The sequence below is a fragment of the Dendropsophus ebraccatus genome, chromosome 3, assembly GCF_027789765.1.
Source record: "Dendropsophus ebraccatus isolate aDenEbr1 chromosome 3, aDenEbr1.pat, whole genome shotgun sequence".
In the NCBI taxonomy this organism is placed as follows: domain Eukaryota; kingdom Metazoa; phylum Chordata; class Amphibia; order Anura; family Hylidae; genus Dendropsophus; species Dendropsophus ebraccatus.
In genome coordinates this window covers 140,078,318-140,106,009 of record NC_091456.1, presented here as the reverse complement: position 1 = coordinate 140,106,009, position 27,692 = coordinate 140,078,318, and the positions used below count along the sequence as shown (strand labels likewise).

General features: G+C 44.8%; 1 protein-coding gene across 2 annotated transcripts in view; it reads right to left on the bottom strand.

Moving 5' to 3' along the window:
* The window catches only part of CERT1 (ceramide transporter 1), a 57,639-nt gene extending 31,661 nt beyond the window's left edge, over positions 1-25,978 (bottom strand). The window contains exons 1-3 of one of the 2 annotated variants that reach the window (XM_069962779.1): positions 25,657-25,978; positions 18,667-18,801; positions 2,743-2,859 (exon numbers count right to left, since the gene is read on the bottom strand). In XM_069962779.1, the coding sequence (XP_069818880.1) occupies positions 2,743-2,859; positions 18,667-18,801; positions 25,657-25,752 (348 nt within the window). In that variant the 5' untranslated portion in view covers positions 25,753-25,978. The remainder of the gene's footprint in view (positions 1-2,742; positions 2,860-18,666; positions 18,802-25,656) is intronic. The other variant, XM_069962780.1, reaches the window with a different exon arrangement.
* Positions 25,979-27,692: the final 1,714 nt, after the last annotated feature.

The following is a 27,692-nucleotide window of genomic DNA, read 5'->3' as shown; positions in this document are numbered from 1 at the left end:
GTGTCATTGTTTTTGTCAGGTCCTGGAAGACAAGCTCCATCCTGCCCTGTGTACTCTGCCCTCCGCACACAGCATATATTGACACGGCAGGAAACCCAAGTACATAATGGTTGGGCTTAGAGGGTTATTTATCCTGCTACAAGGATGTGCACTGTATAGGCTCTGACAGACAGTAACATGATACACTGTATTTGTGGCTGCTATCCCAACCTGCAGATTGGTGACTGTTCAGAAACCATTAGTTCCATTACAGAAATCTCTGCTGTGATGGTGCAGTATGACCACGCACAGCACTGATCTATAACTCTCATGTGTTTGGTTAGAAGACGACAAGTAAGGACATGGCGGGGCATAGAATGACTTACTGGAACAGGCTGAGGAGGCAAGAGATAGGTCAAGATGTCAAACACAATGTATTTTCACTGCAGGCTAAAGGGTTGACATAAAATTGTATAGCTTTGAATGGGTACTATCACTGATATGTCAGAGAAACAGAGCTAAAGTTTTGATCAGTCTGGGTCAGACTGCGACTGATGTATGAAATGTATGAGCTTATCGCCTTCTCTTACCGCTCTTTGTCACGTCACCCCATGCAAGTCTATGGGGCTGTTACAGGCACAGAGCAGGGGGAGGAACGTGTGGCCTCATGGTTGTCTCCACGCTCATTCTGCTGATCAGTCGGGGTCTAAAACCTGACTGATAAAAACTTTTAATGTGTCTCTCTGACATCTCAAAACTGATTGACAGGTACGCTTTTTTTCTTTCAAATCAACTGATGCCAGAAAGTGCCAGATTTGTAAATTACTACTAATCAAAAAATCTCAAGGTTTCCAGTAATTATCAGCTGCTGTATGTCCTGCAGGAAGTGGTGTATTCTTTCCAGTCTGACACAGTGCTCTCTGCTGACACATCTGTCCCTGACAGGAACTATCCACAGTAGTAGCAAATCCCCATAGACCTCTCCTGTTCTCAAGACTGGAAAGAATACACCACTTTCTCTAGGACATACAGCAGCTGATAAGTACTGGAAGGCAAGATTTATTTTTAATAGAAGTAAACTACAAATCTCTGACACTTTTTAGAACCACTTGATTAGAAAGAAATATTTTGATTACCCCTTTAGGCTTTTTCCCAAAACAGTGGCAATGACATACACAGTCCATATATTGGGTAGTGGTTGAGCTATGTTACTGCAGCTAATCTCGCACTGAAGTGAATAAGAGCTGAGCTGCAGTAACCCAGGATGGCCACTACACAATGCACAGAGCCATCTGCTTCCTGCCCCGTTTGACTGTGTACAGAGGCATTGCAGCTCTGGCAAACAACTGAACAACGGGGGTGCCAAATGTCATAATCCTACCAAATGTTACATGGATAACCTACTCCGATGTTATACAGTACTATTTCTATGGGGCCCTCCTGCACTGATTTCATATGTTGGTATATAATTTGTGTCACTTAGTAACTCCTTATAAATCCACGACCCCTGGTATAATTACAATGTGTTCTTATAGGACTACAGAGCTGGAATATGCTCATGTAGCAAACCTGCCCAGCCTTGTGACCCACAGAGCCTCATCTCCTACATGGCACTGTCCTCGTCTCTGTAGACAACAAGTACGCTTTCCGGGACCCTGATCCGCAAGGCCGATGGCTGCCTATAAATGCCGCTGTGTGCTCTACACCAAGTCACTATGTCCCTCATAAAACTAGCTGCTTCTCAGCTATCTAATCCCCACCAGACTATCCTGCTCATCCAGTTTGCAGAGCCTTGGGAAGGAAGCCAAAACTGCTCTTTTTAGACACAGGTTTACACAATGTTTTCTGTCTGATGTCTATTCATGAGCAAAGTCCACAAGGATCTTGTGTTGCTTCCAGAAAGGAGAGGGGGGGGGGGGAATAAAAAAAATTAGGGATTGTTATGTCAAACATCTTGTATCCTACTACGTGACCATTCACCGCTGGCGCAGCATGCACAGGAACCCGCGGCCGCCCCTTTCATGCCTGACAACGGCTATCATTACACATGCACAATCCGATTTATCTTCTGGAGTGTTAATACGACATCAAGTACAATACTCGACAAAACATGTGTTATCCCTTGCTCTATAGCTGGCAGGTCAAGCCTTTCACAGCCCCATGCATGCTTCAGGGCAATTCTATACAGACAAGCACAGACAACACAGAACACAATGGGCCCCATGGAGAGGAGCAGTCACCAAGTTTCCCTTATGAAGTAAACACAAGGGAGTGTACCACTCCTCTAGACAATTGCTTTATAGGTTACAAATTGCTTCATAGGGGAGGCTGGAGCACTGAAATCACTACGCAGACCAAAGACACGAGACGAATGCTGAAGTGGGCGATGATGTTGCACTGATGACATCACATACTTATAGCTGCAGTGGTGATGTGGATCACTAGAATGACATCACTAGAATCCTCCCTAGTACAAAAAGGCCAGCAGTGCACGATTTCATGCCTTAAAGGGATTATCCAGGATTAGAAAGAGCACAGCCACTTTCCTGCAAAAACAGCACCACCCCTGTCCTCAAGTTGTGTGTGGGATTACATATTGTATATTTCAACCAATTTTTCCAATGTGGTTTCTGAAATAAAAGCTGATAAGTTACCAAAAAAGTACATTATTCATGTCCACATTTAACACTTAATAGGCACCTATAAATAAAATGGTGCTTCCCAAATGGAAACAAGCGTTGTACACTAGATGTGGCGCTTTACCTTGTGCTGCTCAATGGAATCTATCCAGCGCTGGCGGTGGTCCGGGTCCTGGGCGCGAAGGTACCATACGCTGTCATTGACGCTAATGTCAAAGCGGCATTCATCAAATTCATGGGGCTGAAAAACAGAATGTGAAAGAGGAGCAATAAGTATGGTAGAATTCACCATAGTCAGTAACTGAAGGGTTAACAACGGAAGGTTCTGTAGCCTCCGCCATACTATTCACTCTTCTGCTAGTGGCCGCGCTTAGATTCTAGACTGGAGCAAGAGCAGTTCTCCGCACTTTTAAAGGAAGGGCTGCATGGACATCGCTAACAATGTAAAACGGCCCTTGAGCCTTATTCAGGCATCTGAAAAATCTGTCCACAATTGCTATACGTATTATTTATATATATTTTTATATTTTTTTTTTTTATCCCCCCCTTTATAAGTGTATTAAATAGAAACAAAAACCTTAGTATGAACCCGGCCTGGGGGATAAAACCAAGCACATAATGTGATGTGTATCTGGCGATCTATGAGCATTTTTCTTTTGAGCAGGCCTCCAGTGCGGACAGCTGTACTGTGCTCCAATACCACATAGGGCCCAGGAGTCGGCTTAGACATGTTATTACACACAAGATCTCACTCACCACAAGTAACACTTCTCAGTTTTACATGTGGGATTGCAAAGCAGTAAAATTACACATTACAGCTACAAAAACATTCACCAGAATGCAGCGACAACCCCGGCGAGCTGCGGTGAGAACATACAGCTCCTGCTGGAGCTCAGGGTCTACTATCTAATGGAGGGGAAGCCCACCAGAGGTCAGACCCTATTCACAAACTATTCTAAAGATATAATCTAAAAAAAAAAAAAAAAAATTAAAAAAAATAAATAAATCTGATAAACGTGTTAGTACTTCCAGAATGGGAATAGGCCAAGAAGAGAGATGAGCAGGCAGGACCACCACTAGGAGAATGATATCTGAGATGTATTCTGTATTCTCCAGTCAGTGCCATGCAGAAGCTCACAGCTGACAGTCTACATGAATACTAGCGCTCTGCTGCTGATGAAGCTGGCACAGTGCCTTTCTTTGAAGTCCCAACCAGGGCACGATGTCAAGATTTCGGAGGCTTGGCATCAGTAGTGGCAGCGTTACACACAGAGCAACACTACAATATGCAAACTGCTAACACAAACAACAAGAACACAAAGAAAAACGTTCCAACATACACAGTCTATGCGGCCAGCTTCACATCTACAGCAGTGACCTACTCCTCTAATGGGCTGTGGAAGTAAGTGTCATATATATATATTATATACACACATACACACACACCATCATTTTCATGGAGTCGCATCAAGACAGAAGAAATAGAATGCAGGAAAGTAATTGATGCTCTATAGCAAACAACTCCCATCTCGCTGTACGTGGCACCTCGCCTCTCAAGCACAAATAGAATTTTTCGGTTCTAGGCTGCAAGCAAACCAGGACTACATTTTCCTTAATTATCTACGGTTCCGCTCAGCAGGACCACGAATCAATACTAGAAAATATGCTGCAGAGAACAGATCTTCTCTTATCTCCACCTGGTTAAGTTTTGACCTCAATGTAAAGACCCTTTGTCGTCTGGTAGGAAGACTCAATGCTGATAATCAGCCTGTGTAAACGAGTAAGAGATCAGCTACGGAAAAAAACAAAATGCAGTCTTTAAAATCATTGCTCACTAGCCACACGTTATCTTATGTAAAAGGGAATGAGCAGCCGACTAAAATGAAATAATGGACAGCACAATTGTCCGAGCATTGTAAAGGCCATGACTGATCACGCCGATCGCATAGTTGCAGCCTCAGGTCAGGCCATGTAAAAGGGCCATAAGTCACATAAGACTGCAACTTACTTGAGACATCTTCAAGTTAAGAGTTGCCAGTGTGTCACGCAATGGCAAGTCCTAAACAAGTACTACATAGCCCTAGCCTTAAAAGGGAATTCCAAGTTAAAACAGGTTGGAAATACAGTGGTCAGACCTGGGACTCCTTACAACCTGGAGAATGGGGACCTGAACCATGCATTGGAATAAACTGAAAGCCGCACATGCCCGCCGTATCTACATTCATTCTCTATGGAGCTGTTGAAGACAGCAGCGTGTTGTACTCTTATCTGTATAGCACCTTTATAGACAATGGATGGAGCAGTGGCACACATGCCAGACTTACCTTTCCATATTAAAGTGCAACTTGGGTTCCCACTCTTGAGATCACAAGAGGGCCCAGTGGTTGGACCTTCATGATCTGCCACTTATCCCCTATTCTTTGGATACGTGTTTTACCTTGGGAAACCCTTTTATTTTTTTAGAGGGAGTATCTACCGATACTGACTGATGACAGACGACCAATAGTGCTGCTGTGTTTCCCTATGATCGGCTGGTATATTCCGCCAGAACACCCACTTTTAGCTACAGATAACTAGGACCCCAGCAAAAAAAATTGCCTGCTGGAAGATTATCTTCTCCTCTACCTCCAGCTCAGAGAGAAGCACTGGCAACAGCTATCATTGACAACCAGCAGACTTTACACCGGGTAACTGTGCCCATCTGACTACTCTACCCTCTAGCAGACCACCCCCACAGCCCCTCACATACCAGGGCTAACAGGATTTTGTTTCTTTGCAGTGATGAAAGAAGTGAGCAGCTGAATGCAGCAACCTGGCTAATATCTGGACATTCTTCTACTATTATAGGAAATAGCTAGCTACATGCAAACACACAAACCAAGACTACACCATGAAGCCATAAAAAAAAAAAACAAAAAACAAAAAAAAAACTAAAACAAACATTCGAAGCCTATTCAGAAACAGGTTTAATATTAAGCTGTGCCACGTACACTCAGTGCATGGAAAGTTCCAAGCTGCCATGTCAGCAGCAAGTTCTTTTTTTTTCCTTTAGGAGATGACAGATGTAAAGTTTTACCATTGTTGACAGATATAGAGGAGCAACAGGTTTTAAAGTGACTCTGTACCCACAATCTGCCCCCCCCTTGTACCTTTGGATAGCTGCTTTTAATCCAAGATCTGTCCTGGGGTCCGTTCGGCAGGGGATGCAGTTATTGTCATAAAAACAACTTTTAAACCAGCAGCGCTGTGTCTAACGGCCGGGGCTTACATTTGTATATGCATTAGGCTGGCACGCCCTCTTTGCCCTTCCTTCCAACCCTCCTCAACATTTACTGCTGTTTGAGCTTTGCACAGGTGTATTAACGATCCAGCCCATGTTCATTATGCACACAGCTAAGGAATAGGAAACAAATCTGCCTGGAGCATTCCTAATGATGAGGAGGGTGGGGAGAAAGGACAGAGAGGTTGTGCCAGCCTAATGCATATACAAATGTAAGCCCTGGCCGATAGACACAGCGCTGCCTGGATTAAGGGTACAAACACACACCGTATATGCAGCAGATTTGATGGTGAAGACTTTATGCTGTGTTCAGTTATTTAGATCTAATCTGCTGCGTATTTGCTGCGTATCGCAGCAGTAAATACGCTGCGCATATGGTGTGTGTGTTTGTACCCTTAAAGTTTTTTTTATGACAATAACTGCATCCCCTGCTGAACGGACCGCAGGACATATCTTGTATTAAAAGCAGCTATCTGAAGTGGTTTGGAGGGGTCAGATTGTGGGTACAGAGTCACTTTAAAGGGTTGTCCGGGATTTTCAAGTGGAAAACAGGTACAAAGAGCATCTTCTCTATCTGGAGATCCAGATCCAGTTATCCAGTTTCATTATACTTATATCCAATTGATCTGAATAGGTTTTGTGTAATACTTCATATCGCCTGTGGTGGTGCTGCAGGAAAATGAAACCCTCCTGATTCCCCACAGATAAAAGCTGATGTAGGAGGACCTGACAGAAGTATACTTGGACTTACGCTACATTCAACATCTACGGTACATGTTTTGGCTCAGAAACTGATGAAAATGGCCCAGATTATAGTTAAAAGGTGTTCTGCATCGATCAGGCATTACTGACATTAGAGGAGGTATATACCACAATACTCACCAGACTCACTTTCTAATGACTCTGAGAAGTGGAAACTGCCAAAGGTACGCAGGGGCTTTGATAAAATTTAAAGCTCTATTAAACTGACCACTTACCCAGTGGGCAGTGCCCAATTTGCTCAATTCTGACATGTTAAAAAAAATAAATAAATAAATAAATAATCAGCTGTCAGGCACACATCTTCCTGTGTAATAGAGGGATGTGCAGCTGACAGCTGAATAAAGCACTGTTTGTACAGACCTGGGTGCATGATCATTGAGCCATGTAATAGGCTTTGTAAATAAGCGTTGATCTAGGACAGGGGTCCTCAACTGGCGGACCGCGGTCCGAACCCGGACCGCGGAGGCCAGCTGTCCGGACCCCTGGTCAGACCTCCTAACCGCCCCGGATCCGGTCCGTCCCGCTCCCCACCGCACTGCCTCCCGCCCCATAGGCGTACTGTCCTTAGATGTCAGTACGCCTGTGGGGCTGGGGGCAGTGTCGGTCCGGCCCCCGACTGATACGCGCTCTCTGGGGATGTCCCGGGGATTCCCCAGCAGAGCGCGCACCACAGACCTCAGTGTACGCTGCCGGCCTGTCCTTCCCGAAGTGCAGGCCGGCGGCGTACGCTGAGGTCACTGATGCGCGCTCTGCTGGGGAATCCCCGGGACATCCCCACAGAGCGCGTATCAGCCGGGGGCCGGACCGACGGGAAGAGAAGAAGACAGCCGCAGCGGGGAGCGAGGTGCTAGGTGAGTTGTTTTTGTTATTTATTTTTCTGTCTGGGGGGCATCTACAAGGGGAGAGCGCACAGGTGGACTATATACTACAGGGGGGACCTCACAGGGGGCTATATACTACTGAGGGGGCTATATACTACTGGGGGGAGAGCACAGGGGGCTATATACTACAGGGGGGACCTCACAGGGGGCTAAATACTACTGAGGGGGCTATATACTACTGGGGGGAGCGCACAGGGGGTTATATACTACAGGGGGGACCTCACAGGGGCTATATACTACAGGGGGAAAGCACAAGAGGGGCTATATACTACTGGGGGGAGAGCACAGGAGCGCTATATACTACTGGGGGGAGCTCACAGGGGGCTATACTACAGGAGGACAGCGCAGGGGGGGGCTATATACTACAGGGGGAGCTCACAGGGGGCTATATACTACAGGGGGGAGCTCACAGGGAGGCTATATACTACAGGGGGAGAGCACAGGGGGGCTATATACTACAGGAGGAGAGCACAGGGGGGCTATATACTACTGGGGGGAGCTCACAGGGGGCTATATACTACTGGGGGACAGCGCACAGGGGGCTATATACTACAGGGGGAAAGCGCACAGGGGGGCTATATACTACTGGGGGGAGCTCACAGGGGGCTATATACTACAGGGGGAGAGCGCACGGGGAGGCTATATACTACTGGGGGAGCTCACAGGGGGCTATATACTACAGGGGGAGAGCGCACAGGGGGGCTATATACTACTGGGGGAGCAACAGGGGGCTATATACTACTGAAGGAGAGCGCACAGGGGGGGCTATACACTACTGGGGGAGCAACAGGGGGGCTATACACTACTGGGGGAGCAACAGGGGGGCTATATACTACCAGGGCAGTCACCCCCTTTGTACCTAATATCAAAGGCCTGGTGAGAGAGAAAAAAAATGCAAGTTTTCCCGCTAATAAGCAGCAATTCTGTATATAAATAGTTGAACGTTTGTGACAAAGTAACAAAACACGTAGACCCCGGTAAGTGGACCTTCACTAAAAGTTGTTGAGTACCCCTGATCTAGGAGATCACTCTGGTGTACAGCATGGCTCGTGCCATGTAATGTGCCCTTTACTTAGGCTTGTCTATAGACATTGGACAGGTTAGTAAGATCTATGCACAGGACAGTGTGTACATAGAAATATTCTGCTGAACCATAAATCCACAACATGAACGGTCTAAGAACAATTTATACTCAAAAAAGGAGAGATCAGAGCCAGGACAGCCCCCTAATGACTAATGGTGCATTTACACAGAGAGAGTTATCTTACAGACTTTGGAAGCCAAAGCCAGGAATGGATTTGAAAACAGGAGAAATCTTAGTTTTTCCTTTATGACCTGATCACTCTTCATAGTCTGTTCCTGGCTTTGGCTTTAAAAATCTGTCAGATAAATCTCTCGGTGTAAACACACCATTAGAGCCCTATTCTGGCCTGAAAACAACTAGGATTACTCTGAAAAGGTGCAGCTGTTCAACACTTATCATAGATGGTTGCTATAGGGAAGCGTGTCAGTGTTTCATGTTACCTGTGATTCGGGCAGCATGAAACTATGGATAAATTTCCTTTAAAGTGTCCCTGCTTGGTCTGATCTCAGTCTTGCTCCAAAGACTTACAGTGGAGACTATCTCCTGCTGCAAGATGGAAAAGACAGCCGGTTGGGGAATAAATCGCTTAGCTGATAGCTTTTCCTGGTTCTACCTAGCAATCGATGGGGGTCTGAACACAAAGACTGATCAAAAGTTTTTACATGTCAAGGTTTGTTTGAAATATCTGAAGTGACAGTGTACCTTCAAATATTTTCAAAAGGCACATGGATCTTAGTGTCCGGCTGCAGCAGTCATAACACTCTGCACTAACATGTATTGCAAAAAAAAATATGAAAAAAAAGAAAGGATCCAGCATGGCATATACCTGACGTAGTGGCACAAAGGCAGTAAGGCACAGCGCTGTGCTGAGAGCCGCCTGACACACTAGTGGAACGATTAGATCACATGCAAAATGTTCTACATCCAATTTCTTCTAATCTCTTCCTCTCAGCTTTGGTGCACGGCATAAATTAGGTCATAGATGACAACGGGGCTTTCTCCACGGCTGTCTCCTTCCCTCCGTGTCATTTCTGCAGGAAACGCTCACGGTTGTACAACATAAAGCAGATTTTAATACTCAATTTCAGATCCTTCTCCTAAAATACACATGAAAGAAGCTCTTGAGCGCTTTCCAGCATTACCATAATACATTATGTGACCTGACAGCAGGGTAACAACTTTATTCCACAAATATAATCTGAGACGTTATGTTCTGGTCACTGGGTCAAAAGTACAATGTGAAGGATGCCAACAAGGTACTCACTCTTAAAGGGATACAAACTAAGAGATTCTCAGATTTTCTTCCCAGTGTGAAAATCAAGCAGAATACTATATAAACCAAAGTATGTGAAAAAGGATTTGGCAAGCTTAGGGTGGATTCATAACCTGCAGAAATTTCAGCAACAGAAAATCTGCCCCCAATCCATCTCATAAAGGGAAATCTGCCCCCATGCATCTGAATGGTTATAGCAGCAAATGCACAGATTACTGCAAGGACATTTAAATAAACTGGACAGTCACATTTGTCCAACAGATCTGCCGCATGCATCCTTGTAAGAATATTTCCATCTGGACATTTATGGAATCCATAGGATAGGACATAAATGTCTAATAGATGCAGGTCCCCTATTCTTGTGACCACATGATGTGGTCAGGAAGACAAAAACAGCCAAAAGGGGCTGTTCCATGCAGTTTGTGTAACACCCATTGATATGAATGGAAGCTGGATAAACCATTTAGCACAGCAAGTTCACGGTGCTTTACTGTTTACTCAACTCCCATTTAACTCTATAAGAGCAGCTTGGTTGTTATCAGCTTCCCAAAAAGCATACCAATTTCTCCAAGCACCCCTTTCCCCCTTTCATTTAACATAAATCAGTAAAGACTTAAAATTCTTTGTGACACCACCCCTTTAATTTCAACCCATGAAAACATTCCAAGGAAAGCTGTTTGTTTAAGGGGCCATGGCTGGAAAACTGTGATGAGATGCCTAACCTGGGTGCAGGGGGCCGTGAGATGTTTGTACAGTCAGCAGGTGGCACCTCGGGAGTTAGGGCCCTATTCCACCGGACGATTATCGTTCAGATTATCGTTAAATCGTTCGAATCTAAACGATAATCGTTCGGTTGAAATGCAGTAACGATTAACGACCGAACGAGAAATCGTTGATCGCTTTATAAGACCTGGACCTATTTTTATCGTTGCTCGTTCGCAAAACGTTCGCATTGAATAAGACATCGTTCGGTCGTTCGCAATAGATACGAACACAATAGCGAAGAAATACGGAAGAAGAAACGATCGCAATTACGATCATAAGTAACGATTATCGTTCCATGGAAATGAGTGAACGTTTTCAGGTCTTTCGCAATAGCGGTCGTTTGAGATCGTTAATCGTTAACGATTATGCTAACGATAATCGTCTGGTGGAATAGGGCCCTTAGTTGTCCTCTTATAATTAATAGCATTGGTGGAATGAACCCACCATCGCTTATTTCATACAAAGCAATGAACCTCGGTGTTTTCGCATTAAGTGAAGAGGCTTAGGGATAATGGAGACCCCCAGTCTAACATAAAGACACAGCCCTCAGATAAAGCCTGAGACATAAGTATGGTGTAGGATTGGTATGTTACAGTATGACATACAGTACAGCCAAGTGTTCTTGCACAATACACCCACCCATGGGCTCAGAATAACTACTGAAAATCCTTCAGGTCTTCTTTCACTTCAGCCAAGAAACCCGCATGGGGCCAACATAATATACTGAAATTATGCAGAATACTAAAGCCACCAACACTATGTTCAAAGCAAAACCCTACCGACCATTAACGACACAGCTCAGAAAGGCACATAGCATCTTATGTGTATGAGCAGTGTAGGTACATGGCAGCTTCACCGCCCTCTCTTTTCTGCACTTAAATATAGGAACACACACAGCAATTTACAAAGCTAACGACATAAAAAAAAAAAAAAAAAAAACTTGTCCCTCTGTGAACCTTTATATTGAATCTACAGCCTTGCGCAGATGTTGTACAACACCTGACAACAATTATGCAACAGACTATTTCCCCAAAAAAGCAGCAGCCTATGTATGTCTTACACAAGAGGGGATATATACATGCCATGGCAGTTTCAAGGGCCAGGCGACCGCACGGGGCGCCGACAGCTTGGGGGCGCTGGTGGCACCCCCAGGACGTCACTTATCAGCATGCACCGCCGGCCGTCAGCCCGCCTGCCCCATCACCTGGCCTGACCTCCCCTCGCAATCAGCTGCCCCGACTGCCGGAACGTCCGCCGGACTGAAGCTCCGCCCCCTTGAACCGAAGCTCCACCCCTCAGACCGCGCTCTTCTCAGCCGAGCCGGGCGCTCATCACCTGGCCGGCGACTGCTGCCCCCTCACACATCTTCCTCAAGTAGGTGCAGTGACGTGATATTACTGCGCCTGGAGGAAGAGGATGTGTGCGGGGGCGGCAGCGGCCTGTTTGCTCCTCGCAGGCTGGAGGAGAAGAGGAGACAGGGACCCAATCTATGTATTAAGGTGAGTATAAGGTTGTTTTTTTTTTGTTTGCGTGTGTATTTGGCAATTGGGGGGGGGGGGGTTAGAGCACAGGGGGAGATTATTACCATTATTACTATGGGCCAGACCACGGGGGGGGGGTTCCTAATATGAGGACAGCATGGGGGTGCTTATTACTGTGGGGACAGAGCACGGGGGGATTATTACTGGGGGGGGGGGGGGGGGGAGAACAGAGGGGATTATTACTGTGGGGACAGAGCACAGGGGGGGGTTATTACTGTGGGGACGGAGCACAGGGAGATTATTACTGGGGGGGAGCACAGAGGGGATTACTACTGTGGGGACAGAGCACAGGGGGGATTATTACTGTGGGGACAGAGCACCGGGGGGTTTATTACTATATGGAGGCACAGCAGGGGACATTACTACTATATGGAGGAAAAGCAGGTAGCAGAGGATGCTACATACAGGGGGCAACCCACATAGCTACTGACTTTACAGCACATGACACAAAAAAGTAGAAGTTGTACAAGTGCGGAGCCTAAAATGTTTGTCTGGCAGGTTCAGAAGAGACTAATTGTAGCTGCAAGAAATCATCATGGTGGTCTGGGCCAGATGGAGAGGAAAAGGAAAGTGACACCTCAGAAGAAGACGTCACCTGTGAGTCACTGAATGACTTTTTTGCCCCAAGTTGAAAAGGGTTGAATAACACTGCTCTATGCCATAACACACACACTGCTTGTTCCTAGTAACAAACCCCCCCAACATCACTTTCGCTTTTAGCAAGATTCACCCTGTAGTTCAAATTACCTAGGAAAGGCCCTGATACATGGCACCATGTGCACAGCGGGCCTCATGTAAGGTAAGGCATGAAGTTATGGTGCACGCATGTCATAGTGGGTTCCCTTTCTAGAAGCCACATCTATGTAATAAGGTCGGAAGTTTATGTTAACAGTCAGCATGTTATACCAGAAATCAGCTGCGGCAGAAGTGTATGATACTCTGCAGCTCCTTACAGGTTTTTAAAGGAGCATTCTCATCTCAACTAAGGCTGGGTTCACACTGATTTTTTTCAACCATTTAACGTATACATTTTATAGGAAGGAAAAAATGGATGCAATTATGTGCAATCCGTTTGAATCCGTTTTTTCATTGACTTTAAAACTAAAAAAAAAAAGAAAAAGTCAAAATAGATGTTTTTTTCCTTTTTTTTTTTTTTTTTTTTTTTTTTTTTTTAGCATACACAAAAATGTGGTTGCGTTAAAAGTAACCATTCAAAAATGGATATGTTCAATAGACTGCAAAAACCCAGAAGGAACCCAGTCTAACATTCTCGTGTGAATCATCAAGTTAAATATTTTGTCATTTTTTTCATTTAGCAAATTTGCCTTGTTCTCCTGATATGTTGCTATTTCCTTCCCATTGTTGACAACTCGTCTGGGTAACCGACCACCGCTCTGCTCTAAACGTAGTGGTCTGGCTGGTGTATATATAGCTATAGAGTATATGTAAATAAAATAAAACACAAAACACGCCAGCCACACCACTGCTCTTACAGCGGAGTAGTGGTCAATAATGGCCCTATTCCACGGGTCGTCATAGAGGAGCAAACGAGCGATGTCAGCTGCGGGGGGGGCTGCCCGGGTGATCTCTGATCGTCCGGGCAGCCCATAGGATATAGCAGCGTCTGCTGCTGACACTCCTATTCAACGGAGCGACGGCAGCAGATCGCTGCTATATCAGTCGCTTGTTTTTCAACATGTTGAAAAACAAGCGACTGCAACGATCAGCCGACATGAACGATGTCGGCTGATCGTTGCACTCTATTCCACGGGACGATTATCGTCCGTAGCGGCCGATAATCGTTCTGTGGAGTAGGGCCCTAACCTAGACAATGATCTGTCAACAATGGAAGGGAAAGAGCAGCATATAAGGAGGAAAGATTGCTAAATTAATGTACTTGCAAAAATATTTAACTTGTCGAGTCCTACAAGTATAACTATGTCAGTTAAGACATGAATACCCCTTTAAAGCAAATGTACCATAAGGTACATAGATTTACTATTTTATATGAATACACCGCCGCAAGTATGCCAGTGCTGCGGTCCTTTTTTTGACCCGCGGTCCGGTTCCTGTGCACCGGCCTGACCTGGAGCACTGGAGGGGGGCCCTCCCCCACTGTGACAAAACCCCCTCCCCTCTGTGACGTAGCTTCATTAGAATCAATAGAGCCGTGTTGCCAGCTTATTCATATAAAAATCTTAAAGCGATGTACCTGATGGTACATTCACTTTAAAGTCTGAGAACAACTGTTAGCTGAACCAACCTTATCACAGCTTTTGAGTTATCCGCTGAGGTACATGAAAAGTGGTGCTCTCTCTCAAATTTTCAGTTGTTCCTGAGCTAGCAGGTGGATACTAGTTGCTATGATGTCTCCTATACAATGGACACCCAATCAGGGAACCAGTCAGCTGATATGGTTCCCTGCAGCAGTTTATAGAGCTACTGTGCAGCTGGTGGCATGTACCTGCTGTGGATGCAGCAAAAAAGATGTTAAATCAAGCGCAAGGGCGGGAAAAGGGCAGCAACTAGTCACCTGGGGGGAGAGCCGCCCAGGACTAGTCACCTTTCTCTCCCCGTCATCACACAGTGTGGGAATGATTGACAGGCAGAGAGTTAGTGGCCTCTCTATACACTGCAGGGAACCATACCAGCACAATCATGCTTATTGGTTCCCTTTAAGAGACCTGATATAGCATCCGATGCAGTTGCAAACTCAACTTAACCTCATCCCTCAGTGAGCTGAGGGACTTAAGATGATTCTATGCTGCAGATATCAATATAACTAAATGATGGACCACAGCAGCAAACCTGTTGCAGATCCTGGATGTGTGAATGGACCCTTGCTGTGAAGTTCCATACATCTGAACATGGATTTCTGTAAGACTCACCGGATGAATTAGACAGATGCAGAAATTAGAGAGTTTGCATCCAGCCATACACAATCCATTAGAGCCACAATGTGAATACAAGTGCTCCATTGTGGCACGGCTCCACTAATGTAACTAAGACCAGCACACCGCAAAACAGAAACACTGAACTATTCTAGAAATTCAAGGAATTTAGGAAGTGAATGAAAACTCCTCATGGTTCTTATCTTCTTTATGAGAGAGGAAATCTAGTTGTGATCAAAGTCAGCTGGTCCTCATGTGACACACTCCACAATCCCCATCATTCTTCTAGTACGCTCTCCTAAGCCGCCAAGTGTTCGCCACGTGCATTTGCCCTTTTGAATGAGGGAATATCACGCTGATAGTATATAGATTTGATCAATGAAAAATTAGCAAATTCTAGCGATTACTCCACAATATGAGATTTTGGGTATCCTATTAATGCCAGGCCTTCATTACCCTACATATTTGCTGCTTACTAGATTTGTTTACTAGTATTCCACGTGAATAGTGATTTGAATGCACGTAATAGGGGAATACATAAAGACTCTAATTCTTAAAGTCGCCACACACCTTTTATTTCTGACTGGACATGCCGCTCGCGGTGGGTTATAAGGGTTATGGGGCTCTTACGACCACTGACAGATGATTATGTTGGTGGAGACAGGGGTTTGGGGGTGATGGGGGGGGGGGGGGGGGGGAGTCACTGCCCGACCCCTTTGCTCTTTGAGAGCTAACACCAGCCAGAGCTCTCCTGCTGCGGCTTACCTCTCCACTCCCCAGAGATCCAGAGATAACATGGGAATGCTCAGCCATGTCGAACGATCCCGTGTATGGGGAAGACTGGGGCCAGATGGGAGAGATAACCATCAGTTACTTATTTAAAGGACAAGTGCCATGAAAAACTTTTTCCCAGTAATTGAAGCACATTACAAAGTTATATAACTCTGTAATGTGCTTCAATCACCTATCTGCCTCCCTTCCCTGTCTTTTCCCCCCTCCACCAGGAAGTGTCCTGACTCACACAGACCTGATTACTGTCGTCACCGTCACCAGGCAGCTCCTTCTTGTGAGGATGAGTCATCAGCAGGAGGGCTGCTCTAGGTCCTGTTACACCAGCCTCCCCCTCCCCTCCTGGTCAGGTGACTCTGCTTCCTCAGCTTATCTTCTCTAGTGACATGACTCCTTCACTGAGTCCAGCAGGAGAGAGGGTATGAGGGGAGGGGGGAGCTGCCTAAGTGGCCGAGTCAGTCTGAGGGAAGATAAGCAAGTGAGATGTGACAAGTGATGGCTTGCAGTTGTTCAGCCAATGGGAGCTGAGCAAGCCTGTCACCTGACAAGGCAGGGGAGGGGGGAGAGGCTGGTGTAACAGGAGAAGGAGCTGAGAGAAGAGCTTGGTGACGGTGACGACAGTAATCAGGTCTGTGTGAGTCAGGACACTTCCTGGTGGGGGGTGGAGGGGGGAAAAGACAGGGAAGGGAGGCAGATAGGTGATTGAAGCATATTACACAGTTATATCACTTTGTAATGTGCTTCAATTACTGGGAAAAAGTTTTTCATGGCACTTGTCCTTCAAGGTGTATAGGGGCCTTTAGACGGTGTAAAGTCATGATATATTGTAGTGCCTTATGCAGTTTGAATATCTGGTGTGTCGTAAGGTTGTCAATCCCAAGTTTGGACCTTTCATATGTTGGAATAGGTTTTGGTACATTTGAGGGGCACCTCTGGCACATTTAAAGGGGTTCTTTACCCTAAAACTATTAATGGCCAATCCACACCTGGCACCCCTGCTGATCAGTTGACTGGCACAGAAAATAAACAGCGTAGTGAACTGGATTAAAGGGGTTATTCAGGCTTACAAAAACATGACCACTTTCAGTTGGGTCTGGGTTTGCAGCTCAGTTTTATTTAAGTCAATGAAGCTGAATTGTAATACCACGCACGACCAAGGGACAGTGGTGATGCTGTTTTTGCAAGAGTGTAACTGTTTTTTCTAATTCTGGATACCATTAAGATCTGTATATTAGTAGTGATGGTGCTGAGTAACTACAAAGTAACTCCTATAGAAGTAAATAGAAGCTGCGCAGTTACCCAACAAGACCACTACAAACAGACCCAAAGTTTTCAGCTCCTGCACACCATTTATTTCAGGAACCACTGATCAACTAGTCTATCCTGTGGATAGGCCATCAATTGTTTTGATGAGGTAAAAAAAATAAATAAATACACTGAAAACATAGAACAAATCAAGTAAGTGTTTTTCTACCACAAACAGTTTTTATTCCGCCCTCTCTGCCCCCTATGACTGGTCAGAAAGCACAGGCAGAAAGTGTTGCCATGAGACCACAGAAGTTGTGCAAGTAGCTCCAAGTACTCCGAAAAGTTGTTCTAAAAGGTCACATTTTCATATTAAGTAAGTAAAGGGCCTTTCTTCTTGGACTTGTACTAAATAAAGTGTACAGAGCGAGGGATGTGCCCGGGGGTCAGGACGTGGTGCCGCAGAGAGACATCACTCTATATATACCAGCCGTCAGACAAGGCGCTGTCCACCCACTTTTGTTTGAAGATAAAGAGATGGTGGCCATTCCTAAACCAGAGAATACAATAGTGAATGCAATAGTGAAAGTCGGCCATGGGAACGCAGGAGACAGATTATTAAACCGGGGAAGACATTATTTACTTTACTGAAATGGTCTTAAGAGAAACCAAGACAAGAGTCCGCGACGGCTGCTCCACTGACAAAAAACACTTCATCAACTCCGACCAAGGCAGCAAAGATTTACATTTATTACAATGAATCGATGAACTTGCCAAGGAGGGCAGCCATTCAAGTCTCCTACTAATCCTCAAAGGCCTACATCCCCTATGTAAATCAATCACCAACCACCATGTACATCAGCACAGAGTGTGAAGATATGTCAGGTCTCATGCACCTTCAATATCTGACCCCCTTCCTGGCTGAGCATCTCTGTGTTCTCTATGAGGAGGGGTAAGCCATAACACGACAGCTCTGAACACATCTTATCTCTCAGAGAACAAAGAGGTCGAGAGAGAATTTATCCTCACCTCCGACATCAGTGGAGAATCAGGAGAGGGCTACACACCCTATGTGAAAGGCTGACAAGTATAAGGTGTATGGGGAGCTTTAGAGAAATGTGCCCTTGTTACAGCAGCCAACTAGAGACCTCTACACCAATGCCAGTGTGGGACAGGACTGAGGCTGCAATGGGCAGAAAGGCTTCAGGGGATATCAGGCACAATTTGACCTCTGGTGTTTTTCAACGCTAACTATAGTAGACCTGGCAGAACTTGGCAATGTGGAAAAAGCACAGAGAATAAATACTGGCAGCATGGTTCGTTCTGTTAATTTCACCTCTGTCTTGGTGACTGGTGAGGAAGTCAGATGCCCAATGATCAGCTCTTTGTCCCCTTATCCTATGGATAAGGAATAACTTAAATGTGGGATATCTCCTTTAAGATCAATGGGATCTGTTGGGCGCCATTGGTTTTTGGGATGTAAGGGATGCATAACAGATGTCAAGTTCCCAAAAGGATTGGAATAAATAAACCTTACCGTAATAACTGCTTTGCTAAGGCAAATGGAGCCCCGGCATCCGTATTCAGTCTCATCCTCAGATTTGTAGTAGCTCAAGGTATTATTTTTTAAGATCACCCAACGATCCTGCCATCCATGTATGTAGTTGGTCCACTAGAAAAACAAGAACACAAAGGTTACATTACAGGAACAAGACAGCAAGGTTCACAATGCAATGAATTCATTGCACAATTGTGAACAAGAGTTAGCGCAAGAGCAAAAAAAAAAAAAATATATATATATACCCGTGGTGAAAGGCCAAAACTGATAGGACTAACACAAAATTTCCATTGCAGTCATACTACTTATCCTACTATAGTACAACTGCCATTGAATATTCATCTGTAAATGGCAACTTACACCTGACGAGCAACGTGAACAAAACATCCAATTTATTGAAGCAATATATCAAGCCTGTTGTGACATGTATACAGCTCTTTGACAAACGATGTACTTCCCGACAGGTCAAAGAGGGACACTTGAGGGGTATCACCCATGACATCCAGTAATACCTGTATCCTACATCGTTCAGCAAGTTTTCAGTTCCAGAACATCTTAGTCAGCCGAGTAATAATGATGGTGAGGCAATACACAGGACGGATGGCAATATGCAATGAGGAAACAACCGATACAGGGCTAATACTGGAAAATTATTACAGCAAATCTACTGAGAACAGGAAATGGGCTGTAAAATATGACTGTTTGGGGGTGGGGAGAGGAGAATCAGCACCCTACAAAATAGAAAGATGATTGCCAATCACTAATTTTCTTTTTACTGTAATTTCAGTAAAGCTTCTGAAAAGTTTCAATCGGTCAAGATGTCACTTCTGACACACTCTTCTGTGGTCACTACTTCTCAGTCCTCAGCTCCATACTAGTAGCTCACAGGGATCCTGGGTGGTAAAATCTTGAATTATCTGTGATATTAACATGTATTATGGATCTGGTTGCAGGTAGCCTTTTCTTCTGTTAGGACTACTAGGTGGGTATTTATTTTTGGTGCTTGTTTTAGTTATCAGAAGTGGTTTATTCTAAATATTGTTTTTGCACAACCAGCACTTGCACTTTAAATGTGTGTTTTCATTATTATATGAATTTTTGGTAGTGTATAAGCACTTTATTGTGATATTAGGATAGGTATCGGCATCCAGTATTAAAAGCATTGTCTGGGTATTTGAGTTTGTATATATTATTACAGGATCCCTCTACATTAAGCAGATAGCTCTCCAGTGTGGAAATCAGCTTATTCTGTCTGCTTCTGTGTGTCCTCCCGCATGGGTGTTTAAGTGCTTTTAAATGTATGTCTAGTTTTTTTTGTAAAGGAGAATAATCATGTTTAATAAAATTTTGTAATTTTTGGAAATATATCTGTGGGTGCGCCTATTGGTCTGTTTTGGTGAGGGAGTTGAGCTCCATAGACTTCATAATGGAACGAAAAACACTGCTGTGGGCTGTTCCTAGCTAAATCTATTTCTCGGAGGGTTTCTTGGCAGTGGTACCTGGACTGATCTAAACTTTTGAAATATCTACGTGCCATGTTAAAAGTTTATTTAATTTCAACTATAGCTCTTCAGAAATCGGAAATCCTGGACCCGCCAAAATGTTTCATTCATGAGAAATTTACCAAACAAACAGTCATTAGGACTACATTTGATCCAAGGAAACCTGTCAGCTGCAATTCAAATAAAGGCACAGTAAACTAGTGACAGAAATGCTGAACATCACAATGTATTACTTCCGTCATTCTGTTCAGCCGTTTTCCTGATACGCAGGGAAATTAGCTTTTATGCAGCACCACTCCCTGTACCCACCGGCTACTGGTTGACAGCTGTCTGCCTATACACAGCAAAGACAGATACCTGTCAATCTGTGGCCAGTAGGAAGGGGGAGCTGTTGCTCATGAATACAAAGGACTAATGAGCACACGCACATAATGGAGAGGACTAGTGTGCAGTGCTCAGAGTCCTTGTTATTCAAGAAATTATCTCCAAGTCAGCTACACAGAACAATGTAAAGGGCCCGATGAGCTTCGGCTGATCGGGTCTTGACAGCAGGCTTTAAAATTTGTTGTTGCCGGCCACTCATCTTCCTGTGTAAACAGTTATATGTGGCCAATAACGATAAAAGGAAACTGACGGATATGTATCTGTGCTGTCAGTTTAAAGATCATAAGCAGTCTATACTTACACATTTGCGTTCCTTGTAATCTGGGTTTCCCATGCTCCAGCCGCTGGCTGTATCTTCAGGCCCAGCTCCCTAAAGATTGATTGACAGTCAGAGGAGGCGGGGCCTAAAGATACATGTGGCAGTCGAAAGACAGGAGAGCTGGATGCTGCATCACAAGCAGTGCGAATGTAAGTATACAGTGTTTTTGTGATATTTTAACCCTTAGGGGACACAGCCAGTTTTCATTTTTGCGTTTTCGTTTTTCCCTCCTCGTGTATATAAGGCCATAGCGCCTGCATTTTTCCACCTAGAGACCCAAATGAGCCCTTATTTTTTGCGCAACTAATTGTACTTTGCTATGGCAGATGTAATTTTTGCCTAAAATGTGCCGGCAAACCAGAAAAAAATTATATGTGTGGTGAAATTGAAAAAAAAATGTTTTTTTTTTTTATTTGGGGGGGGGGGGGGGGGGGGGTGGTTTTTACTATGTTCGCCCTGAGGTAAAACTGACTCGTTATATATGTTCCTTAAGTTGTTACGATTACAACGATATGTAACATGTATAACTTTTTTTTTATTTGATGGCTTGTAAAAAATTAAAACCTTTTAAAGAAAATATATGTTCCTTAAAATCGCTCCATTCCCAGGCTTATAGCGCTTTTATCCTTTGGTCTCTGGGTCTGTGTGAGGTGTCATTTTTTGCGCCATGATGTGATCTTTCTATCGGTACCTTGATTGCGCATATATGACTTTTTGATCGCTTTTTATTACAATTATTCTGGATTTGATGCGACCAAAAATGCGCAATTTTGCACGTTGGGATTTTTTTGCGCTGACGCTGTTTACCGTGTGAGATCAGGAATGTGATTAATTAATAGTTCGGGCGATTACGCACGCGGCGATAGCAAACATGTTTGTTTATTAATTTATTTATTTATTTTTATTTATAAAATGGGGAAAGGGGGGTGATTCAGACTTTTATTAGGGGAGGGGATTTTGTGTTATTAAAAATACATTTTTCTTTTACTTTACACATATACTAGAAGCCCCCCTGGGGGACTTCTAGTATATGCACTCTGATCTCTCATAGAGATCCATGCAGTATAGTTATACTGCATGAATCCATGAGATCGGTGTTCTATTACTTTTGGCTGCTGCAGCCAAAAGTAATAGAATGCCGAGCCGGGATCAGCGCCATTACGGAGCAGACCCCGGCCCGGTATGGATGCAGGGATCGCCCCCCCCCCGCAATCGCGCCGCAGGGGGGCGATCCCCCCACTAGACCACCAGGGATGTATAACAGCAAGTATTTAGAAGCAGCTGTCAACTTTGACAGCTGCTTCTAAGTACTTAATTAGCGGGCACGGCGATCGGACCATGCCCGCTAATAGCCGCGAGCCCGGGCTACATGCGGCACCCGGGATCGCGGTGACCCCCCCTCTGAACTCCCATAGCGGCACGAGGACGTTCAATAACGTCCTGGTGCAGCTATGGGTTAACTGAAAGCAAAGATATATACATAGTGCTGTCGGTTTCCCAGGCTGCACGAACAATACAAGGATTGTTTGCGCAGCCCGGGCCCCTCGATTTGTTATGCCATGTAAAGGCTCTGCAAATGAGCTCCGATCTCGCTGATAGACGCTTGTTTGCGCCTCTGCAGCCAACAAATCTGTAGGTCTAAAAGTACCTTAAGTGATCCATCATTCTGTTCAACTTCTCTGTCACTAGTTTCTGCCACCTTTACATCGGGCAGAAGAAACCTTCTGACTCTAAAGTCTATGGGGCTGCTGCAGTTAATCTTTTTTTCCTGTTATTCCAATGTATCCTGGAAAATAGGTAAATGAGGGCTAAGAAAAATCTCCAGCGTTTTGATTTCATGGGGAATATAACCAATTACTATTATTTTATACAGATATAACATGCCGTGTGCCATATGCTCCCCCCACCCTGCCGTCATCCTGTATCACTGCCATAATCATGTCCATGCAGCAGGAAATAAGGGGCTGCTGCACACCTGATGTCAATTATTTCAGACTGAGCGGATCATATTCCAACCTGTCTGAAACCTGTTTCTCCGGGCCGTCCCTATGGACAAGCAAGACAAAAATCTCATGAATGTGGTCGGCTGTAGACTCCGGCACACTAAGTTCAGGATGCTGAAATCCTCCAACCAGCTGAGTTCGGATGTTGCTTCCGATACTACCGATCATTAAGACTGCGGCAGTAAACTGAATTGCTGTAAAAATAGGCTTCAAGGAGAAAAAAAACCTAAACAATCATTTGTAGTAGTGCCAATTGTAAAAGCTCAGCCTGTATTCACGTTGGGAAGGAAGTGACCACATCCTGGTGGTCCTATAATAACGCCGAATGGCTATGACCCTCTGGAATCAGAACATGCCCTGCAGCTAAAAGGAAAATTAATGCTCTAAATTATTTATTTCCAGCCCACTGTGCAAAGGTCACATAAACAGCGTGGCATAATGCGGGCAGTGCCAGCGGCAGCAAAGCTTCCATTCACAAACATTATCCCTGCTTATAGTAACCAGATACAAACAAGAAGTCATCCACTGCAACAATGTGTCAAAAGAGGAATAAACATCCCGTATCTCCAGAAAATATATAAATACACATCTACAAGAGGGGAGACACAGCTACATACAGTACTACTACTTGGGATCGGCAGGCGTGTGTACGTTTCTTATATTACAGACACACCCTGGTGGACTTGAGACATTCCAAACACTTCTATTAGGACATCTGATGACTTCCAACTGTAGAAGGGGAGGGAGCGAGACATCCTCTTACTATCACAGGGCAGGACGCCTAGAGAGGAACTCCAGACATCTGCTACTATGCTCAGTGGTATAACACACACTAATATTTACTGGTGTAAAACTATGGGGATACACTGTTATAGGTGGGGTCGATACAGTACTGGAAAACCCCTTTAACTACCTCGATGACCTGATTGGGGAGGTAGTTATAATGTGGTGCATGTGATTAATATTATATTAGTAACATGCAACAAGCTGGACCTGCCATAGTGCTCGCCATATTCTATGAAGCAATACTTAGTGAGTAACAACCGGTCTTGTCTCCCTGCCCCCTATAAACTACTAAGTGCAAACTCCGAGTGATTCCTGGAGATTAGGAGTGCAATAAAGCTAATGCAGAGATGTGAATCAATAAAAAACAGTGAATCACAGGAGAATGTGGAAAGAGGCCAGAAGCAGTGGAAGGGGTTATTCCGGGCTCACAAAGGCACAATATGGACTTTTATGTTGGTTGCGTTTCTAATGACCCGAACTGACAGCTGTCAGAGCAGATCATCAGACGTGCGGACATGTGGCCGTAAAAAAGACGCAATAACGTGGCCCAGCCTAAACACAGAGCATGGGACGGCTACAGTCATGACCAGAAGTGACTAACGTTCACCTGTACATGGAGAACAGACAAAGATCTGCTCAGCGTCACTCGCTTTACTCCTCATAGTTCCGTTACTAGGGATACACTAACAATCACAGCATTTTCAGTGGTGTCACTAGTTGCCCCTAGCAACCATACTTCTTAAGAATTTGAACTCTGACAGTTTAGAATTTACCGGTGAACTGAGGACAGAGAAGAGCGCAAGTACAACTCCCAACATGTCACTACGGGTGCGGGTTTTGCACCTTCATTCCACTGATGTCAATGGAGCTCAGCTGTAATACCACACACAACCCGAAGACAGGGGTGGCGTCATTTTAGCAAGAAAGTAGCAGTAGGAGTACCCCCTTTAACCAGGGTCCTTTATCTGCGGCAAAACTACAACGTAGTAACAAACACAGCGTGTAAGGTGAAACGTCTCGGAGCAATGAGGCTGCTGACCCCCCCCCCCAAAGGCGCTGGTGTAGCAGCAATGGTGGTCGCCACCAACCTCACAACAGGTAAATTACAAACCCTCTCGCATGCGGTGGCCATGAAGTGACCGGTGGGCTTATACAGCTTGATCACAATATACACCACCTCCCTGGCGTCAGCCTCCGATGCAGAATCCGCCTGAACAGCAGGGAAAAAAAAACCCCTCCAAATAACCACTGCAGGTATTTTTCTGTCTGGAGCGTACAACCTGACAGACCCTATTAAAGACAATGGGGTCTGTCAGGCTGAACGGAATCTGCAATGGAGCCTCTGACGCAGAGGAAAAGTTTTGTTGAGAAGCAATAGATCAGGTATAACACACTGTCATGGCTCTCTCTCTCTAATTTGGCAGAATAACAACTACAACTCCCAGCAAGTCCTTGCCGTGAGCAGCTATGTCAGAGGTGAGTGACAGATTTAGTGGATAACACTGCAAATCCCAGCATGCCCTGACAGCCACAGATCTCAAGGCATTGTGGGAGTTGTAGTTTCCCATCAGCTGGGGGGACAGATAGGATGAGAACTTATCAGGCAGTAGGAGTAGCACACTATGGTCGGCGCAATGTGCGGCTCTCATGCCGCTAAAAACTACAACTCCCATCATGCCGTGGCTACAGAATGATATCCGGGCATGATGGGAGTTGTAGTTTCGCCCACAGCTGCAGGTTGGGAAGCATTGGGGGAATAGCTGACTACAACCAGCACAATTCCGCAGCGCCATTCCTTATAATGGGGGGATCGGAGCACAACAGATCTGATCGAAGCGATCATTGAGCACATCTCAGCACGGAGCCATTGGCCGGCGCTGAAGGTCGCTGTCACGGGCTGCAGGAGCCGGCGATGACTTTCCAGGAACTACAAGTGTCAGGATGCCGGGCCTGGCTGATGGGGGGCAGCGCTCACCTTAGACAGGACCCCGCACAGCTCCACCGGCGGCCCGGACTCGGTCTCCAGGTCTTCCTCTGACCCTGAGGAGTTCCAGCTCTGATTATCAGACATGAGCGGCCGCCCGGCTCTCCGCACTCCCCTGTTCACCACGGTGCAGGGCGCCTCCTTATTGTAGTATTCCTCCCGGTACTTGCAGCAGCAGCAGCAGCTCCTGACCCCGACCCGCTCCTACACAGCTCCGGCTGCAAATAAAACAGGCGACACAGACGAGCTGCAAACTATCAATTTCCCAGCGCCGCCATATTCTCCTCGAAACGTCACGGACTGTCCTGAAGGCGTAGTCGGGGCGGAGCCACACTTCACTTCAACCCCTCCCACTTTGTCTTCGGCTCGGCCAAACCGGGGCTGAAGTGACAGCCTAACGTGAGGGTCGACCGAAGCCCCGCCCCTGGTGACACGTCATGGCAGCCATTTTCCAGGAAGAACTTTGTCATCGCGGCCATTTTAGTTCGTCCTCGCCTTGTGGCTAGACGTGTTGCTCGCCTCTCCGCGTCATGCTTATTAATAGAATAATGGTCGCTTTTTAAAGATGATTTTTTTTTATTTATTCTTCTCAAAGATAGGGGCAAAAACTTATCGTGACATGAAAGCTCCTCATAGCTCAGCTTCCTGGAGCCCATTGCGTCTTTTCATCCTTCATAACAAACCAGTGACTGAGGGGGGATAAGCTCATTGCAGTTCTCTGCAGCGTTGTTAACTTTTTAATCTTTTTGCCCTGTTGAACATGTCTGTCAATCATCTGCATCTTTTCATCATTCTCCTCAGTTTTTGGCCTAAAATGGGGTGTTATAGGGGCTGTCTAATCTTAGATAAGCATGGCTGCTTTCTCAGAAACAGACCCTCTCCTGTGCTTAGTCTGGGTGGTCTTGTGGCATACAGACCATATGACAAGTGCATTGAAACTAATGGTGCGTTTACACAGAGATTTGTCTGACAGATTTTTGAAGCCAAAGCCAGGAATGGATTTGAAAATAGAATAGATCCTAGTTTTTCTTTTAGGATCTTTTCCCTGTTTATAGTCTGTTCCTGGCTTTGGCTTCAAACGCACTAGTGTAAACGCACCTTAAGTGGAAAGTTCATATCTTTAGCGCAGGAATTTGTTAAATATTGTGCGACAGATTTTTTTTTGAAATTCATTGCAATTGTTTTTTTTGCTTGTTTTTAACATAACATAGCATTTTTTTTTTTTATGGGAAGGGGTTGCAACGCATATTTTTTTATGCTGTGTTATATCGACTGTTAGCCTGTCATAGGTATGCTGTACTGATAGATTACCAATTTACAGTTCAGTCATTTTCCTGTATAACTGTACAAGTAATTCAATGAATTCTGATAAGAGGGACTAAAAGAGTTTATTAAAAAAAAAATTAATCCCACTTAAAAAATACAGTTTTTAAAAGAGAAAATGTAAGCTTGAAAAAATTTACATAATTGAGCGTGTCTGAACTGCTAAACATGTTACTGATGATACACAGTAAACAGCGTGAATGCGCTTGGTCATTGTTTTTTTGTTTTTTTTTGTTTGTTTTTTTGGTAATGGCCCAGAAAGAGAATGGAAAAATTCCCAACTACACCGTTGGTACTGATAAAAACTACAGATCACGATAAAAAAGGTTTTTCCTCTACACAGAGATTTATCTGACAGATTTCTGAAGCCAAAGCCAGGAGCAGACTATAAACAGAGAACAGGTCATAAAGGAAAGACTGAGATTTCTCCCCTTTTTAAATCCATTCCTGGTTTTGGCTTAAAAAAATCTGTGAGATAAATAACGTGTAAAGGCATGCTTAGGGCTGCATTTCAACTGCTGTAGTCACTGGTAATCAAATGCCGTACACTTGGGTTCAGACCATCCTCAGCAATCTTAAGGGTCCATTTACACAGAAAGATTATCTGTTAAAGATTTGAAGCCAAAGTCAGGAATGGATTTGAAAAGAGGAAATATCTCAGGTTTTTCTTTATGACCTGATCTCTGTTTAAATGTAAATGGACC